General features: G+C 36.7%; 1 protein-coding gene across 1 annotated transcript in view; it reads right to left on the minus strand.

Moving 5' to 3' along the window:
• Nucleotides 1-19332, minus strand: part of cped1 (cadherin-like and PC-esterase domain containing 1) — a 65430-nt gene that overhangs the window by 34885 nt on the left and 11213 nt on the right. Inside the window, exons 3-12 of the mRNA XM_058417725.1 lie at nt 15387-15481; nt 13593-13674; nt 9726-9810; nt 9485-9641; nt 4663-4793; nt 4502-4574; nt 3106-3264; nt 1595-1699; nt 1237-1370; nt 57-109 (exon numbers count right to left, since the gene is read on the minus strand). Of these exons, the coding sequence (XP_058273708.1) occupies nt 57-109; nt 1237-1370; nt 1595-1699; nt 3106-3264; nt 4502-4574; nt 4663-4793; nt 9485-9641; nt 9726-9810; nt 13593-13674; nt 15387-15481 (1074 nt within the window). The remainder of the gene's footprint in view (nt 1-56; nt 110-1236; nt 1371-1594; nt 1700-3105; nt 3265-4501; nt 4575-4662; nt 4794-9484; nt 9642-9725; nt 9811-13592; nt 13675-15386; nt 15482-19332) is intronic.

Genomic DNA, 19332 nt, shown 5'->3' on the forward strand with positions numbered 1-19332 from the left:
CAGTTATACGAAACTTAAATAACCCCAGTAACTACAGAAATGTGAGCAGTGATTACCTGATTCTGGTGGCTGTGAATCCCACTTCTCAGGCCTGTCTGGATCGTCAGTGCTGTGAGAAAAATGTCAATGGATGCTGTCTATCACCTTTCCATATTATTCCCATAAAACTGACCATAAAAGCACCACCAAATATTCCAGTAACAATAAATTTAGTGGTTTTATTACTTCCGTCACATTTTACTATTACACGTGCACACACACACACACACATGCATACACACACATACACAAAAGCGGGCCAAATTTGTTGGGCTGAAAAGGCCCAGATGTTATAAGAACCGTTTCAGGATTGGTTTCGCAGTTTTGTAAAGTTCCTCTGGGATGCTGCATTGTTGTGTAATGGTGTTGTGCTCTGTCCAGCCCAAATTCAACCGCCGCTTAACATAAATGGGAAAATCTCCCCTTCAGTCACTCTTAACAACATGCCCAGTGGGAGCAGAAACAGAGCCAGTTCTGTAATCGCTTTGGTCCGGTCTGGCAGTATGAAGCTTTTCCTGTCTGTTACGAATCTGAGAGCAGCACTTAGCGGTTGAACGAACCAAACTCTATCCATTCTTTCTCTCAATCTACCATATGGAGCTGACTGTAGAATCAGCTTCAAACGGCATGTGCACATGAAAACGGTTTATATGTGCAGGGCAGCAGGAGTGGAGCCTCTCTGAATTTTTTTTTTTTTGTTCTATAATATAACAGATATATTAAGAATAAGAGTTAAAAGAGGATGCTTGGAATTTTTTGTGTCTCTGGAATCGCTTTTGAGTTTTGAGCTTAATAATTATTTACATGTTTGATTTTTGTGTGGTCAAAAATGCTATGCTTCACATACTTCATACTCAGATTCTGTAGAAAACTAGAAAACTAGTTATTTGCTTTGAAACCACAGTACTGTTGAGTTGTCAAATCCAACTGGTCAGAAAGTGGTGATTGATCAAACTGCAGAAACATGCATGGTTTGCAGGTTTATTTGCACAATAAATGGCTTCAGAAACATCTTGTTAATTGTTTAAACATATATATTAAAAGTTTTATGCAAGAATGTTTTAGTATCTATTTTAATATTTATGAAAGGGGTCTATTTAAATAGATTAGAATAGAAAGTATAAAAGAAACCCAGTAAATTTGTTTGTGTGTGTGTGTGTGTGTGTGTGTGTGCGTATGTGTGTGTGTGTGTGTTACCTCTGTGTGGGGGACAAGCTGAGTTGTTGTAGCAGGGCTGAGAGACCTTGTGCCTTCCCAGAATCCTCTGCAGCAGGGAAGCTTTGAAATATATCATGCTGGATAGCAGAGAAATGAGATGATCTAGGGTAGAGCTGCCAAGGCATGCACACATATGCGCACACACACACACACATATATAGAAACACACACATACACACACACACACGGTCTTAATACCGTCAAAAACTAACGAAGCAAAAATAACAAACAAGAATTATCAGGATCAAATACTGAAACCTTAATTACGATGTAAAAGTTTTATTTCTCTTCTCTTTGATTTATTTCTCTTCTCTAAGATTCACTGATGGTCACTTACCAGATGAAAGCTGCCAGATCTCTTGAGCTGCTGATGAAACTGATGCAGAAACTGTATTTTATCTGCTGTTAAGCACAAACTGCTCTCCTGGTCACACTCACTGTACTGTAAAGAGAAATAGAGCCAAGCCGTCACATATACACTGCTTTTACCCTGATACTGCTGTTTACTGATGCACTTCAATGATAAATGAAATACTAGCAAGAAAATTGAAACCGTCCTACATGAAATGTCAACCCTGTTAACACCAGGCTTATGTTTGGAGTAAGATATTCAATAACTACAGAAATAATAGGAAAAATATGTAGTCACACAAGTGAGGAATAAATCTGGACCTGCTCAAGGCATCAAGGGGCTAAATGATGTAACTCTAAAACCAAACAACATTTTTATAAAGAAATCGTCAGAAGAAATGAAAAATAAAAATGAAATCTATACAAACACCCACTGTGCATTAAAAAATAAAATAAAATAAAAATAAACACACACACACACACTTATTATTAACTTATTACTTTTAAATATTATATTATATTATATTATATTATATTATATTATATTATATTATATTATATTATATTATATTATATTATATTATATTATATTATATTATTAGAATTTATAAATGTTCACAGAATTTATAGCATAAGGAAATCACATATCAAAATATTTACTTATTTTTTAATTTATAATTTATTTACAAAAATCTATTTATTTATTTTTTTAATAAAGAAATCATCAGAACAAATGATAAACAAAAGTGAAATTTATACACAAAACACCCACTGTTCATTAAAGAAAAATAAAAAATAAACACACACACATACACACTTATTATTAACTTATTACTTTTAAATATTATATTATATTATATTATATTATATTATATTATATTATATTATATTATATTATATTATATTATATTATATTATATTATATTATTACTGTTAGAATCTATAAATGTTTACAGAATTTATGGCATAAGAAATCCACATATTATTTTTACTTATTTTTATAATTTCTTTAATTTACAAAAAATCTAATTATTTTTTAATTTATTTATTGTTATATATATATATATATATATATATATATATATATATATATATTTTTTTTTTTTTTTTTTTTTTTTTTTTTTTAAATGAAATGGTAGAGCAAGCATCACTGTAAACACTTTCTCACCCAGCCTGCATGCTTTTCAGGAAACTCTGCCTTAAACGCCAATTGAATATTATAAATTGCTTTTCAGTAATAATGCAACTAATATATCTAAAAATGCAGGAAATATTTTTATATGGTTTCCATCATCTCTAGGTTTTATTTTAAAAAATATATAAAACATAAAAAGGGTTAGTTCATAGGGTTAAAATGGTAAAGAAAACATTATTAGGTTCATACTTATCGTGATCACTATATTATAGTGTCTATTTGTTTTATTGCAGTTACTGAATAATGTGCTTTAGAATTAACTGGAAAACAAGCTGAGACTTTTACCATCAGTCACATTCTACCTTGATTTGCGCCGTGTCCTGAGTACTCTCAGGAGATCCGTCCTCACGGCTGCATGCTGGGAAAAGGAGCTTCAGCATATCTTCTAATATATACTCTTTGGTGATCTGGCCATCAAAGACTGGATCTTTTATTCCGTCAAAGTGCAGGTCAGTCTGCACCTGAGAGGAAGACCGTAGGAAATGAATTGAACAGCTGCAGGGAACGAATGTGAGTCTTTGCTGCCATCTAGTCTTCATTGATAATGGTAGCAGTTGTAAACAGAGGGTGCAATAAAGTGAAGCCTTTTAACAAGTCTAGAAACATCCAGGAACGAGATAAAGGTGCTAGACTTTCTGTCATGCAAAAGCAGATTTAAATGCTTTAATGGATATAAAAGGTGTAATGGATATAAAAGGTCTGCACACTGCTCTTAAAATTCCTGGGGTTTTTTGTTAATGAAAAACTAAAAATAAATTACAAAACATAAATAATTAAAAAATAAAAATGTATAAATTATGTATAATATAAATAAATAAATAAATAAATAAATAAATAAATAAATAAATAAATAAATAAATAAATAATTTGGTTGCATAAGTGGACACACCCCTAAACTAATACTTTGTTGAAGCACCTTTTTACTTGATATTTTTATTCTGTCTTTTTGGATCACAGACTGCCCCATCTTGACAATTTTTCCACTCTTTTTTGCAAATACATTCTAGATCCATCAAATTGTTGGCGCATCACCCGAACAATCGCCAGCTTCAGGTCACCTCACAGATTTATAGTGGGATTTAAATCTGGGCTCTGGCTAGCTCTTTCAAAATCATAGATCTTATTTTGGGCACGCTATTCCTTTGCCGAATGTGGATCTATACTTTGGTTTAGCTTTTAGCTTTGTCAAGCTAGTCAGCTAGTATTTGTAGCAATTCTTGATAAAAATCCCCAGTTCTGGTAGAAATGTTTGCTTGAAAGGTAAACTAGTTTACCAATAACAAGTAAATATAGGTAAATACAGTATAGAGTACTATTTTCATCTGAGTATTAAACACGTTTTGCTTTCAAGGTAACATTTCACCTGAATTATCTTTATGTATATATGATTTGTGTGTAAGATGCATTAAAAAGTCCTTAACTGAGGAAGTACTTCCTTTAGAAATGTACACGACTAGAATAACTACAATCAACTGCTATATGAACGCAGATAACTATAATTTGCTGATATCTGAGTGTATATAACTGCAGTTAGCTGATCTACCAATGTTTCATTATAGTTTGCTGATCATTAAAATTAGCTGATGATTTTAATATTTATTGTATAGCTACTGTTATCTCCTACAATATGAACAGTGATACAATGATATGTGGTATTTATTAAGAGTTCACAGATAAGAGGCAGGTTTTCAGTCATACCTTAACCACTACAGGATGCCCAGATGCATTGAAATGCAATGTGAAGGTCATCAGTTGAAAACACAGTAAACACCTAAGAGGGAAAAAAAAGATTTTTAACATGACTTGATGTATCTCTATATTATAGTGTTGAAATGTGTGTGTGTGTGTGTGTGTGTGACCTGGGTGGAGAGCTGGGGTCATCTGTGGTTGAAACAGCAGCTGTTAGAACCTCACTGATGACCTGCTTCATGAGTTCAAAAGGCTGAAGAGCTCCTGAAGGATCCAGGCTGTCTTTAAAGAACGACTGTAGCTGAAACACACACCGGTAAAAATTCTTAATATATATCAATCTAAATGTATACCTATTCTTGATTCTTGTAGCTTAGAGACAAGGTGTGCACTAACACACACCATTCATGTATTTCACCTACATTCACCTTCCTGACTTACAGTCATAGACAGTCATAAAGCACCAGAATGTTTGACTGATTTCCATTGGCCAACAGTCTAGTCCCAGAGATTCCAGTTCAGCACTGGGACACATTACAGGTACAAACAGGTAGCTAGCTAGCATTACATTAACTTCCAGAGAAAAAGAGAGACTGGTAGAGAATGTTTTTACATACATGACAACATCAATAAAAAGAACTATAAATGGAGTAAGAAATGTATACCATGGTAATTTTTTTAGCATATAGAAATTTAATTATTGGCCTTGGTATAAGAGGAATAAAACAGTTATTGGAAAAATGATAATTGAGGGATGGAAACAGTAACTTTTGCCTTAAGCCAAGCTGCATCATACCACTCTGTTGTTGATTACACATTCCTACAACATGTTGTTGCACATTTTTACATCATGTCACACTACAATTGCCCAAATATATGATTTTCTATAGCTAAATATTAGTCTGAATATGTACCTTGACCCAATGAAGAGATCAATTCATCCTTTTAAAGTATATAATCCAGTAAAGAATTAACAGCATATAATCCAATCTCTGCATTAACACTTATAGGAAAATCATCAACGTATCTCAGTGTCCAGCTCCCAGCATCTACAGAAATCCACAAGTAAAGAGGCATCATCAAGGACTATTTGTAGCAAATCATGAACTGTTTATACTGTCACACCAGCCGGCTTAAGAATAGCCTTCTTCTGTTTACTTCTTCAGTTCTTTCACAGACACCCTTATCCAGGGCGACTTGCATTTTATCTTATTTATATACAATTGAGCAATCGAGGGTTAAGGGCTTTGCTCAGGTGCCCAGCAGTGGGGACTTGATGGACCTGGGATTTGAACTTACAACCATCCGATCAGTAATCCGATACCGTGACCACTAAGCTACCACATCCCCTCCCTCAGCTGCTACCCTTCTGACCTCTGGCTAAGCAACCCCCCCCGTTACAGTTAATAACCGATACTGTTATCCATCAACTTGAACATTACTTCTATAGTAGATAGATTTAACAAATAATAAATAGTCAAATAAAATAAGGAGTTTTCAAAAAAAAAAAAAAAAAAAAGGTTAACTGCACACTTGGTAATATCAGAAATGCCTGCATGAGCAAAAATGTAAAAGAAATTGTCTGGAGAAACCAGTCAGTTGTACATTTATGTGCCATGAAAGCAAACGTCAAACACTTGAGAAACTTGGTAAAGACACAATAATCTCAGTAGGTGGCAGCAGTGTGTAAAACGTTTGGCTGAGATTGAAACGAGATGTAGATGAGATGTGCTGGCATGCTTGTTTTCCCACACGCACATACTTGAAGAGTTTATTGACTTCCAAATAACCCACAGATAAACTGTTGAGCATGCATAAAACACAAGCGTGCACACACGCGCACACACACACACCAACACAAAACCTCACACAACCCTAGACCCTATAGATCCTAAAGACTCATTTCTTTTAAATGCTTTCATTTTTTCCACTGCATCAGTGGATTAGAAGTTGGTTTGGGAGTAAAGCATCATAAATAATCTTCAGTCGCTATCTTACACACACTCACACAGAGAGAATGAGAGTGAGACAATGAGAGAGTGTGAGAGAGAGAGAGAGAGAGAGAGAGAGACTAAATTCCCTTCTCTGCTCCTGACTTCCTCCATGTGATGAGAGTCTTTACACTCCGCAGTAAAAGTCTAATGAGCTTCTCATGCCAAGTATTAACTCCATCCATAAATGCACCTTCTTCCAAAGCCACTCTGTTTCAGTCCTTACATCCTTAAAATAGGTTTCTAACCATTCATGAATAAAGATATATCTCGTAATAAAGCTACAGTTTCCAAATATACTGTACGCTTTAGTTTTTCTCACTTTTGCTGTTGGTGGCAGCATTGAAGCAGCTGCACTCGACTTCCTTCCTTTGGGGATTTCAAAGGAAACGAATGGTACAAGACCCTGTGTTGTCTATCTGTAGGTCAGTAAATTAAGTAGTGTATACCATAAATAAATAAATAGACAGAGAGACAGACAAACAAACAAATAAATAAAGAGACAGACAGACAAACATACATTCAGACAAATAAATAAATTAACAGACAGACAAATAAATAAATAAATAAATAAATAAATAAATAAACAAACAAACAAACAAACAGACAGACAGACAGACAGACAGACAGACAGACAGACAGAGAAACAAACAAATAAATAAATAAATGACAGACAGACAGTCAGACAGACAAACAAACAAATAAATAGACAGACAGACAGGCAGACTAACAAATAAATAAATAAACAGACAGACAGACAGACACAAATAAATAAATAAATAAATAAATAAATAAATAAATAAATAAATAAATAAATAAATAAATAAATAGACAGACAGACAGACAGTTGTGAATTTCCCTTTGGGATGAACAAAGTATCTATCTATCTATCTATCTATCTATCTATCTATCTATCTATCTATCTATCTATCTATCTATCTATCTGTCTGTCTGTCTGTCTGTCTGTCTGTCTGTCTGTCTGTCTGTCTGTCTGTCTGTCTGGCTACATGAATGACTTCCCCTATCTTAAAGTAGCTAAATTTATGTACAGAAGCTAGTGTCTAAAATGTATAATATATCGTTTTTGTATAACAAGGATTTTATGAGCTGCTACATAAGTCACCCGGACAATCCTGTAATAGTAACTGACATTAATTGACTTTCAGAGCCTTCTCACATACCATACATACACCATCATCGGATCTGAAAGTACTACAGCCAAAGCCCCACCCCCACATTTCCAGTACAGCATCACACAGATGCAGATCAGAACAGAGAAGCTTGTTACCTTGTCTTATTAGTTACTTTTAATTAATTTATTAATTTAACTAATTAATTTTCTATTAATTTAGCCAGCTAGCTACCCCTGGTTACACACCTCTGCTTGACTATATACAGTGGTAGAAAGGACATTATTTATAATCACACTCTCCGATGTCACCCAGATAAGGATGGGTTCCCTGTTGAGTCTCTCAACCTTTCTTCCTCATATCGTCTCAGGGAGTTTTTCATTGCCACCATTGCCTCAGGCTTGCTCTTTAGGATTAAATACAGAATTTTTTAAAAGCATTATACAAACAAAATTGTACTGGATTGAACATTCATTCAAGTCACTCCACAGTCATAAGTAACCAGTTTCTACTGGATCCTCATAAATACTGTAAGAAGGTTGTTCAATCTATGGAATACAGTATAAATTCAGTAAATTCAGTTCAGGTCTCAGGATAGTCTTTAATAAATCCAGCAAACAAAATAATGTGGGATAAATGTGTTTGTCCATCAGCCCTGAAAATCTGTACTGGCACAAATAATGTTGGTTCCTTCTGGTCTTATTCCTGCTTTTTTTTTCTCATTCTGCTTATTCCCTGACCACATTCTCCTCATATTTTTCAAAAATAGACTAAATGCACATTTCAAAGAGACAATCCTTCAAGGTTGTAAAGCATGCAAGTAAAAAACATTCAACATTAGATTTTGAATTAAATCCTTAGCCAAAATAAGTTCTTGTGTAAAACATTGCCATTTGACAGGCCAGATGTGCAAGAAGATTCACCTCCAAATAATAAATAAATAAATAAATGAATGTATAAATAAATAAATAAATAAATAAATAAATAAATTGCATAGAATGCATGCACTGCATGACAATATAATGAAGATAGACCATACAATACTTAGTACTGGTATTGATTATTAGTAAATCTGTATTTGTGACAATATTTTAAATGAAAACTTCATCAAAAATAGTTTTCTTGGTAATAAACTCAATGAAGAATTTGTGGAATGAAAATGTAATTAACCGAGTGGTAGAATTTAGACAAAGTATCATATAAAAGTATTAATATTTAGCATATTTTACCAAAATTACTGTATAATATTAAGTCTGCATGTTGATGCGGCGTATAATGTATAATACACACATATAACACTCCACCAAACGCAGGGGATATCTACTCAAAAAACAATAAATGAGATTCAGAGCTCTGTTATCTTTATTTTATTTTATTTTATTTTATTTTTTATATTTACTGTTCCACTCTGAATGATAAAATTACAAACAAATTATTTTATCACTGCAAGTCTGACATAAAATTAGTCAGCATTTTTCCCTCTGTTGGAGAACCTCACAGAATTTAAGTGGCTGAAGATAACTCCTTCAAACTTTAGATGTTTATGACCTTGGGGCATCTCAGATAGCAGAAATGGGTTTTGATATCATCATTTACTTTTGTGTAAAAACATTAAAAAAATAAAATAATAAATATATACACAAAGTATAAGTTTAGGTAAAAACAGAAATACTTATGAAAAACTACAAATTCTTAAATCTCTGAGTGTCTACTTTTATATAAGTCATTATCCATCACTGTGGTGTTTGTCTTGACCAAAAAAAAATTATTGCTAAATATGAGCACAATAAAACAGCAACAAATTCCATTTTTTAGCCTCTTGATATGATTTAGCAGGACGGCAGGCTAAACAGATAAGGAAGCTTCTTTACCTTAGTCATATGACTGTGTTTGTCCAGATGAGTCCTGACCAAGCCTGAACGATGTAGGAATGCAGTGAGGGGCGTCGCTGATGTAACCAAGACAAACACATTCATTAAGGCTACCGGACCCTCTCTAGCCGGGGAGCCTGACTGGGCAACTTGGTTCCTTAGAGATTAAAGATAAAAAATGTTGTGATACAAGATAAAAATCAGTTCAAAGATCTGTTTGTTAAAAGATGAGGGATCTCACCAGATATGTTCAGTGTGATAAGGCGTTCCTCCATGTCCTGGTCCAGAGAAGGTGCAGGAAGATGGAATTATGGGTAATGACATGCCTGTACATGAAAAAGCAAAAATTAGAAAGTGATTTAAAAAGTGTTTATTTTTGAATTTTCACAAATATTGAAAGAGATATTTGGGGTAAAAGAAGAACTGTAGTTACTTTTATTTTACGTTGCTGGCAAATGACAGATGTCATTATCCACTACGACTTATTTATCATATTTATCTGAGCAACTAACTTGATCATAACTTGTAAAATGAGAAATTGTAGTCAAATATGTGAACACATCAAGGTCCAAAAGGGGAAGAATAACATTAAGACAAATTTCTATAGACATTTTCCATAGCTCAAATCTAAAAATGCAGCCAAGAGTTGACCAGTATGGATGGAGTTATTTCCAGATGTTCTCTTGAATACACTCTCAAATGTTTCACTGCTAATTTTCAAGCAGTTGGGATGAAACTCCATCAAACTGAGGACTCTAGTTTGCTATAATTCATTGGAAGTCAGGTATGGGATGCTCTGGTACAGCATTCCAGATGGCAGAGGGTCATGGAAGCCTTGGCTAGGGTGAGTGATTTAGGATTAAGCTTTCAGCTTTGCTATCTTCATAAATCTCTTATTGTGGATGACCTGTCTTAGTGGAAGAGTGATGAATTGGGCTGGTTGTGCCAATAAGAATGGAAATATAGAAGACCAGAATGCAGCTGGTCAGTATATTCCTCACACTTTTGGTTTCTAAACCATGTGTGTTCTTGGTGTTACTCTACTCTATGAAAAATGTCCCCTTAAAGGTTCTTTGAATTTCCAGGCTCTTTACATTGGTTAGCTTGGTTAGGTCATAAAAGTTCCCAGTCAAGGATTTCCTCACTTCATCTTTGGGCACAAAAAAAGTTTTTCTTGGATGCCTTTCTGAAAGGGAACACCTCTCTGGTATGGGGACCCTTATGCTAGATTCTTTTGTCTAAGAGTGCAGTATTTTTCCTCTGACTGGCATGTTATCTGCAAAGTTAATCATGGGATATGACTCAGTTTTGGGACCAACTGTGGTTATCCTGAATAGAAATTATTGGAGAGTGGATTCATTCTTGTGGAGTCAATGCGTTTAGCCTGAGTGTGAATGAAGTGTGATCTCCCAGCTTTAACAGAATGAGGTCTGCCAAATCCAGTGCGATTTAGATCTAGAGTTCCGAGTTTAGACACTAGTTGAAGGGATAACGGTGTTAAATGTTGAATTGAAGTTGATACATAGACGGTCTTTTCTTCAAAAGTGTGCTAGATCTGGATTTCATTGCTCAGTGGGTCCAGGTTTTGCAGATAACTCAATACAAATACCTTTAATACATTATATTATTCTGAGCGAACAATGTTTTCTGAAAGATGCATAAACAGATATGAATGTGAGTTCTTATCGGTCTTTAAGAAAGCTTGCCAGAAATGTTCACAGGGCATCTGACTCAAAATATGCATCTAGATTAGAATCCTGCACAATGCAAGAAAATGCACTTACAGTGATCCTAAATTCATCTCATCTGATTAGGGTTGTGGTAGTCTAAACAAGGCTAATAGGTTACTAAACTAAATTAGAATTAGAAATGTATTAGGTGCTAACAGAGTAATAGTGTTAAATGATAATGAGCAAGATTAAAAAACACAGATCTCTAGTTGGGACCATTTACAAAGTCAGGTGATGATGCTGAGGTCGAAAAACTGTCAAAGCCAGGACTCTTACACCATGGAGTGAGTGTTACTGGTTGTATAGTTATTTTTATTTTAAGCATGTGGTAGTGGATTTCTTAGGCACTAGTATGGTAGCTGTAGCACATAAGGTGAAGTTGCTTGGGTGGGTCATGTAATAAAGATGGTGGATAACTGAAAGTCAGAAACTTCCTTTGGTGCCATCTGGACCAGTAGAACTGTGTCTGGGGAGGAATTTCCTTGCTTCATACTTGGATAGAAGGAGTAACTGGCTGATTCCACATCATTTCAAACTGGGAATAAAAGGTCATTCAGAAGCAGGCAACTGGGACACTATTAATTTTGGCCTTGTAGTCAGTAATTGTCTGAATTCCATGGTCCATGTTATTGAGAAAATAGTTTTCTACTTACAGAATGTGATTGTTTTAGCAGACCTGTTGCCATGAAAGGTTCTCTTTGACTGCATTTGAACCCTACACTTCAGTGTTTGGTTAGGGAGTCTTCCTGAGAGGCAGTATGATTCAAAGCACCACCAGTGATGAGTGAAAATTTGGTACAGAAAACGGATGGGCGAAAGAACGTAGGAGCGTTTCCTTTGCTTTAAACATTGCTTAGGATTGGCTTTGAGTGAACTCACGGTCATGTGTGTGTGAAACAGATTCGCTCTGTGGGCTGCACATTGAATATTGTGATTTGGGGTCGATTTGTCACGGTACTTCCTGTTTAAAATTCCAGCTTGGAAATAAGCCCATAGTATGAGTTCAAATACAATGTACAAAGACGTCCTGATCAAGTATAATGCAAATTATACAGAAAATATTAATACTAGCTGTCTAAAAAGTCAGGAACCACTATTTCTCGATCTGAATATGCTGTATAAAATGTCCAAAAGCATGAAAAAGCAACCGAGTGTAAGCGTGATCGTGCAGAGCATACGTTGAACATAACAAATACAAAATAAATTATATATAGTTTTACTCTAATTGGTTCCTGACTTCTGAGACATCTTTATAAAAGCCACAGGCGGCTTCATATAGTTGGAGTTGCTCTGCTGCTTCTGGAAGCATGTGATGAAGTGTAAATGAGTTAAGGTATTTATGAGTATAATAAATGCAACGTCAGCAACTTACTCCACTCTGTGCGTGCGTATGAAATGTTTATTTCCTCAGCACATCCTATTCAGCATAAAGAGCCTGTCTCCACTTACAACCAGGCTTTAATATATGACCAATCTAAACTTACACATACAGCATTGTACACGATACTGACTCGTATATTTTACTCCCCAAAGCTTTGGAGAAACAGTGGCCCCATTTCATGGAAAAACCATAAATATCTTTCTAAAATGCCTGAACGTGAGAGCAGTGCTGTAACTGCCTTCAGCCCAGTCGGTTCTTAAACAGATCCCTCGTGTGTGTTTGTGTGTGTTCCATGCCTTCAGATGTTATCATGAAAAGGACACAACCTTTCCCAGCTGCCCCTTCAAACAACCAGGACTCAATCGGCCATCATTTGTGCGGGAGGCATGCCAAGAGGAAAGACAATATTGTTCCAGACTTGGAGACAATAACCTTCTTTCACAAGGAACAGCACAGCTATGCAGACAAGGGCCAAGGAGCAAAATCAATCCCAAGTGTCCTGAAACGGACAAGCGGTTATCTTCATCCAGCGGTGATAGCCATAATTAGTTTGAAGAATCAAACACAAATAGGCATCATGATCTTCAAAGACCTTCCCTGAATGCCAGCCTTTTATAAGCTTGTTTAGAAAAACAGATGAGTCTTTTATAATGGAGGTATATTATAAGACAGGTTTAATGGGCCATTATAAAGATTATATGGCATTTGAATTGTATATTTACCCTCTCAAATAGTAACGGTGGCAAGGACGTCTGGGTAAACATCATCTAAGATGCTGACCTTTCTCAGTAATTACAGACTCAGCAGAGATCTAGGGCACACTCCACTTTCATGTGTAGGCTCCACAAAATGCTTAATTGGAAGTGTGTCTGTGACACACACACACGCAGTCTGAATATTATTCCTAAACATGGTCGCTTTATTACATTTTGAAGTCTTTTCATACTTTTTTTTCAACACCTGACTGCACTTTAACACATTAAAAACATTCACCCACCTGACAAATGGCTGTCCATTAGAAATCGACAGACTCCACCCATGTCCCTGAAAGCTCCAACAAACGCTGGTATAATGTTGACCTAAGAAGACCGCCCCCCCCCAAAAAAAAGGAAACAATCACTAGTTTAAAAAAACATTATACCATAACACAATACTAGAATTTGAATATTCTAATTTTGACTCATTTTTAATACATCAAGGTGTGGATGATTCAGTTCTCAGCTTTATATAAATAAGCTTCTTCTAATATGTATTGTTTTACACTGACACGTTAAACATTACACGTAATCTAAGACTAATAATAAACAGATCGAAATGTGTTGTCATTTTATAATCTTTGGAAGGAGTCTCCAGTGTCAGTGCATTGTAATGGTCAAGTTTTCCACTGTCAGGTCTTCAAGACTGCAAATTCTCTGCAAAATAAAAAGAGCTTATAGCTGCTGTAATACAAGTGATAACAGGAACTAACTTGTTGTTTCACCTACAAGTCAATCGAAATTATGCTGTGATCAACAAAACAGACTGTAATCTTTGGCAAAATGCTGCATAAGATTATGGTTAGTCATTCCCTTCAAGATTTCAGAAATGAACACAAAATCAAGCAAACTTGGAGGAGATATTTGCAGGAGCTTTCTAGTTATCAAAATGACCATAGTTTCAATAGTGTTTGCATTAAATTTGTCAACACAGTGCCATTCTTAACACAAATCCTCAAAACACAAGAGTTTAGAGAATACCCAGAAACATTTAGCTTTAAAATTGCATGTGAAGTTTGCTAGTCATCTGACCGTGCTAGCTAAAGTTACTGATAAAAATCTTTTATTATCCATTCCTGGTAAATAAATAAGTGAAAATATGACTTAGATAAAGAAATGTTGGAAGTGTTTACCTGTAATAAATGCAGACTGTCTTACTAGCATGCACAGTAGCTAGCAAGATAGATAAAGTGTTATGTTGGTTAGCATGCTAACAAAATCTTGGTTGTCACTGCATATTTAGCTGCTGTTTAATATATAAATTACATTACAACCATATACTAAAAATCTTGATGAATGTGGTCTAGTTTACTAGTAGGTAGTCAACTTAAAAAGCTTCGAAAGCTAATTCTAGTAACAAAGACTTTTCGACAGGTTTGTTAAGTGCTAATCACCTAGAATGTGAAACGTCGAGAATCAGATACTGAAATATCCCTCTTGTTTAAAAGACAGTGGATCAATTGTTAACTAGCTAGCCAGCTAAGTTAGCTCATTTTAGTGATATAAGGTTATTTATGGATATATAAATGTTCCTAGACCATTTTAAGCAAGTTTCTTCTTCTACATAGATTATTGTTTTGGATTAAAATGGCTTGTTCTGAGGGGAGGCAGGAGAAACCGAGGGGCAGTTGCCCACAAATACTCGAGCCAGCAAACAACAGTTGTCCACTGATGTTGTTAAATATATAATTGGCTCGTCCGTTCGGTTACGGTAGCACGGTAAGTTATGGTAGCTGTGTATTGGCTTTATTTGGAGAGTTTATTTGGACAGGGAGCTGAGATCACAGCATGAAGGAGTGCTCTTTCCCAGCTCTGGGTTAGAGCCACGCTGAGGTCTGCCTTCTATAAATATTTTTGACTCCCAATCTCTTGGCTAGATCTGATTTCACGTTCATTTCCAACAACAACAAAGAAAAAAAAACCCCAGGAAGAAGTGCAATTTCATGAAATTGCTTTCATATCATACTATACTACATGGGAGAATTCTTTTATACGATACTGAGCCTAAGTGCAGTGCATACAACCGGCTTTCTTACCCTCTGGTGTGGCTGAGAATGGGCAAAGTTGATTTTTCGCAGGCAGCTTTTTTCTGTTCCTTTGAGACATATCAGGAGAGACCATTCCTGACCATCTGTGGATAGAGAGGATGAGAGAATAATGAAATGAGAGGGAGAAAATAAGACGGAAATGAGTGCGTGAGGCTAAGCTTGAGAACGAAAATGTGCTTTTACAGCCCTCAGAAGGATAGTAAAAGTAGATTATATAAACCTACAACAACAAAGCATGAAAGAATGGAAGAACGTCATGAAAATGAACAGAGAACAAATTCTCCATGGTTATAGACTTAGTGTTCAATCCCCTATTTAAAGCACAGAGTTCTCATGTTCCTAATTAACCTACTGTAGCAAACCCCCCAAAAACAGCCCAAAACTGGGGTTTACCCACAACCCCATGCTGACCTCTTAATTCCTCTGGGCAATTTATCATGGAAAATGCCTGGAATTTCAATAGATAACAGACTTCTGATCAAGGTTAGAGACTGAAACATACCTAAAAAGAAGAAACATGTATAAAAAAAAATGTTTTGTTTTAAGAGGTGGGAAAGTGTTAGAGATTGAAACAAAACACATCTGGGAGTAATTGTGGTGGATAGCAGAGCTGGAGGAAATGGGCTGTGTGCATTTAGTGTTCCAGGCACTGGTGTGTGTGTGTGTGTGTGAGAGAGAGAGAGAGAGAGAGAGAGAGAGAGATCCTGAATGACAGGAAGTAACGTGCAAGACCTAAAGGCATTGCCGGAAATCTGTCCTATTCAACTCAACTAATAAATCTTAACATGATATTAATGCAGCTGTGCTATTGTATAAAAATAATCAACATCAGGCTGCTGTGAAGAGACTCAGAGTGAAGCAGAGTTTAATTTCCTGCTTTAAGCTTCTAATTTTTTAATATTTCTATATTATTTTTCATGAAAAGCAGGTCATCATTCTGTCACTATTTAAAGACATCACTGCTACAGCTGAGGTATTTCCCTAGTAGTGCTCTGTGTGTGTGTGTGTGTGTGTGTGTGTGTGTGTCCAGCGTGTGATCTGCCAGCCAAACTCTCAGTCTTGCAGGCAGCTGCTTATGGTCTTCTTCCGAGTAAACATACAATAAATGCCAAGCATGCATTTGTATACAGTGAATACACACCTGCTCTGAGCCTCACACACACACACACACACACACACACAGACCACAGATACGCAGACAGCACCCCCAACACACACATGCACACACATACAGACAGCCCCCAACACACACAGACACACACATACACTCAGCCCCAACACACACACATATAGACACACACACAGACAGGCCCCAACACACACACACACAGACAGCCCCCAACACACACACGCACATACAGATACACAAACACACACACACAGCCCCTAACACACACACACTCACACACAGCCCCTAACACACACACGCACACAGACTGCCCCTAACACACACAGACATGCTGACACAGACACACAGACAGCCCCTAACACACACACAGACAGCCCCTAACACACACACAGACAGCCCCTAACACACACACAGACAGCCCCTAACACACACAGACATGCAGACAGACACACAGACAGCCCCTAACACACACACAGACAGCTCCTAACACACACAGACATGCAGACAGACACACAGACAGCCCCTAACACACACACAGACAGCCCCTAACACACACAGACATGCAGACAGACACACAGACAGCCCCCAACTCACACACAGACAGCCCCTAACACACACAGACATGCAGACACAGACACACAAACAGCCCCTAACACACACACAGACAGCCCCTAACACACACAGACATGCAGACACAGACACACAAACAGCCCCTAACACACACACAGACAGCCCCTAACACACACACAGACACACACACAGACACACAAATTGCTATTGCATCAGTCTGATCAACCATACATCAGGTCAGGATTATTTGAAGCTTGGGGATTATAGGGAAGTGGTAGCTCTGTGGTTAAGGTGCTCAGAAGGTTGTGAGGTTGAATCCCATGACCACCAAGTTACCACTACTGTGCCCTTGAAAAAGGCCCTTAACCCTTAATTGTATAAAATGAGATAAATTGAAGTTGCACTGCAATAAAAAAAAAAACTATTAATATTACAGATATAGTCCGCTCCAGAATTATTGGCACCTTACCATCTTTCTGGCATGTCAAACATTCAAATAGCTCCAGGAGTGAACGTGAAATCAGTTACTCATTAATTAAACATAATACACAGAGCTACTTGGGTTAAATGTAATCATTATCCCAGTTAATAGTAGATTTTCCACAGTGGCTACATCGTTCCAGCACAATGAACTCATTTCTCTGGCATTCTTATAACCCTGTGGTAGAAGGATGGAAGGATTGGGAATTAAAAATTAAAAAGGGTTTAAAATTATCAGTCCAGTATGCAAATAAACACAGCTGTAAACACACTGTAAATTTTTATTAGAGATATTTTGTGAGCCTCTTATTGTGGTTGTTGTAGGAGTTTTACAGTTCAGACTAAACTGAATTTTACTCACAATAATGAAGTATCTGACAGAAATAATGTTTTTTGATGGCACTTTTTAATTTTTTATTTTAGGAGAAATGTATATGAAAAAGATTTTTGCCTAGCTATACTACACCCTCATGCAAACATGCCACAAATTTGAGCTTTGAAGGGGCGTGTGTGTGTGTGTGTGTGTGTGTATGAGAGAGAGAGAGAGAGTCTGCAGAGGTCAAGTCATATGCACAGCTCCATTTTATTAGTGATCCTTTCATCTTTCAGCTAAAAGAGTGAACCCCTAAGCTCTACCTTTTAACATCAGGGCCTCTCCAACACTGAGTATCTTTAAAGACTTGTTTATCTTTAGCTTTTGGTTATTTTTTATTAATTATGTACTCTAGTTATTGTTGTTTTTGCCGTCATTGTCTCTGTATACTATGTTTCTTACAGTACAGCACTTCAGTGGTGGCTCAAGTGGTTAAAGCTCTCGGTGGTTGACCGGAAGAGCAGGGTTCAAGCCCCAGCACTGCCAAGCTGCCAATGTTGGGCCCCTGAGCAAGGCCCCCTAACCCAGCCTGCTCCAGGGGCACTGCATCCTGGCTGACCCCTGCTCTGACCCCAACCTCCAAGGATGGGATATATGAAGAAAGAATTTTACTGTGCAGTGATGTATAGGTGACAAATAAAGACAGCTAAACTTCAGAGCATTGGACAATTTTGGTTTAATGTGCTCTATTAATCAATTTTCACTCTCTCATTTCTTTATTCGGGACAAGGTTTTACATTACGGTTTACTGCAGAACTCGATGTCATGAAGAAACTGTTTTTTAAATAGTTATTACTGATCATTTCGACATAATTTTCCACACTATTTGACTAATGCACCTTTGATATAATTCCACACTTATCTAGCTAGAGAGATTTGTCTTGGATTACAGTATATAATAAACTACACTACCCCTGGGTGGAATATTTTGGAACAACAATCAAGTGTACTTCCGATAGGCAAGACTTCGCGAGCTTGAAATCCGATGATGCCACAGCTATTCAAGGACCTAAGTGAATGAAGCTGGCTGTGCTCTCTGAGTAAGAATGAAGGCATACTCTGTCTCTCTCTCTCTCTCCCTCTCTCTCTCTCTCTCTCTCTCTCCCTTGTGAGTTTTACAAGGCATTCTGGGCTGTCATAGGGCAGGACGTGCTGGATGTCCTACGGGACAGTATACGGAGAGGTGAACTCCCGTTGAGCTGCAGGAGGGCTGTCCTGACCCTGCTACCGAAGAAGGGAGACCTGACCCACCTGAAAAACTGGCGCCCGGTCTCACTACTGTGCACTGACTGCATGCTGCTCTCAAAAGCATTAGCCTCGAGACTGACTAAGGTAATGGAGCAGCTCATTCACCAGGACCAGACGTACTGTGTGCCTGATAA

This window comes from Hemibagrus wyckioides, linkage group LG19 (assembly GCF_019097595.1).
Source record: "Hemibagrus wyckioides isolate EC202008001 linkage group LG19, SWU_Hwy_1.0, whole genome shotgun sequence".
Taxonomy (NCBI): domain Eukaryota; kingdom Metazoa; phylum Chordata; class Actinopteri; order Siluriformes; family Bagridae; genus Hemibagrus; species Hemibagrus wyckioides.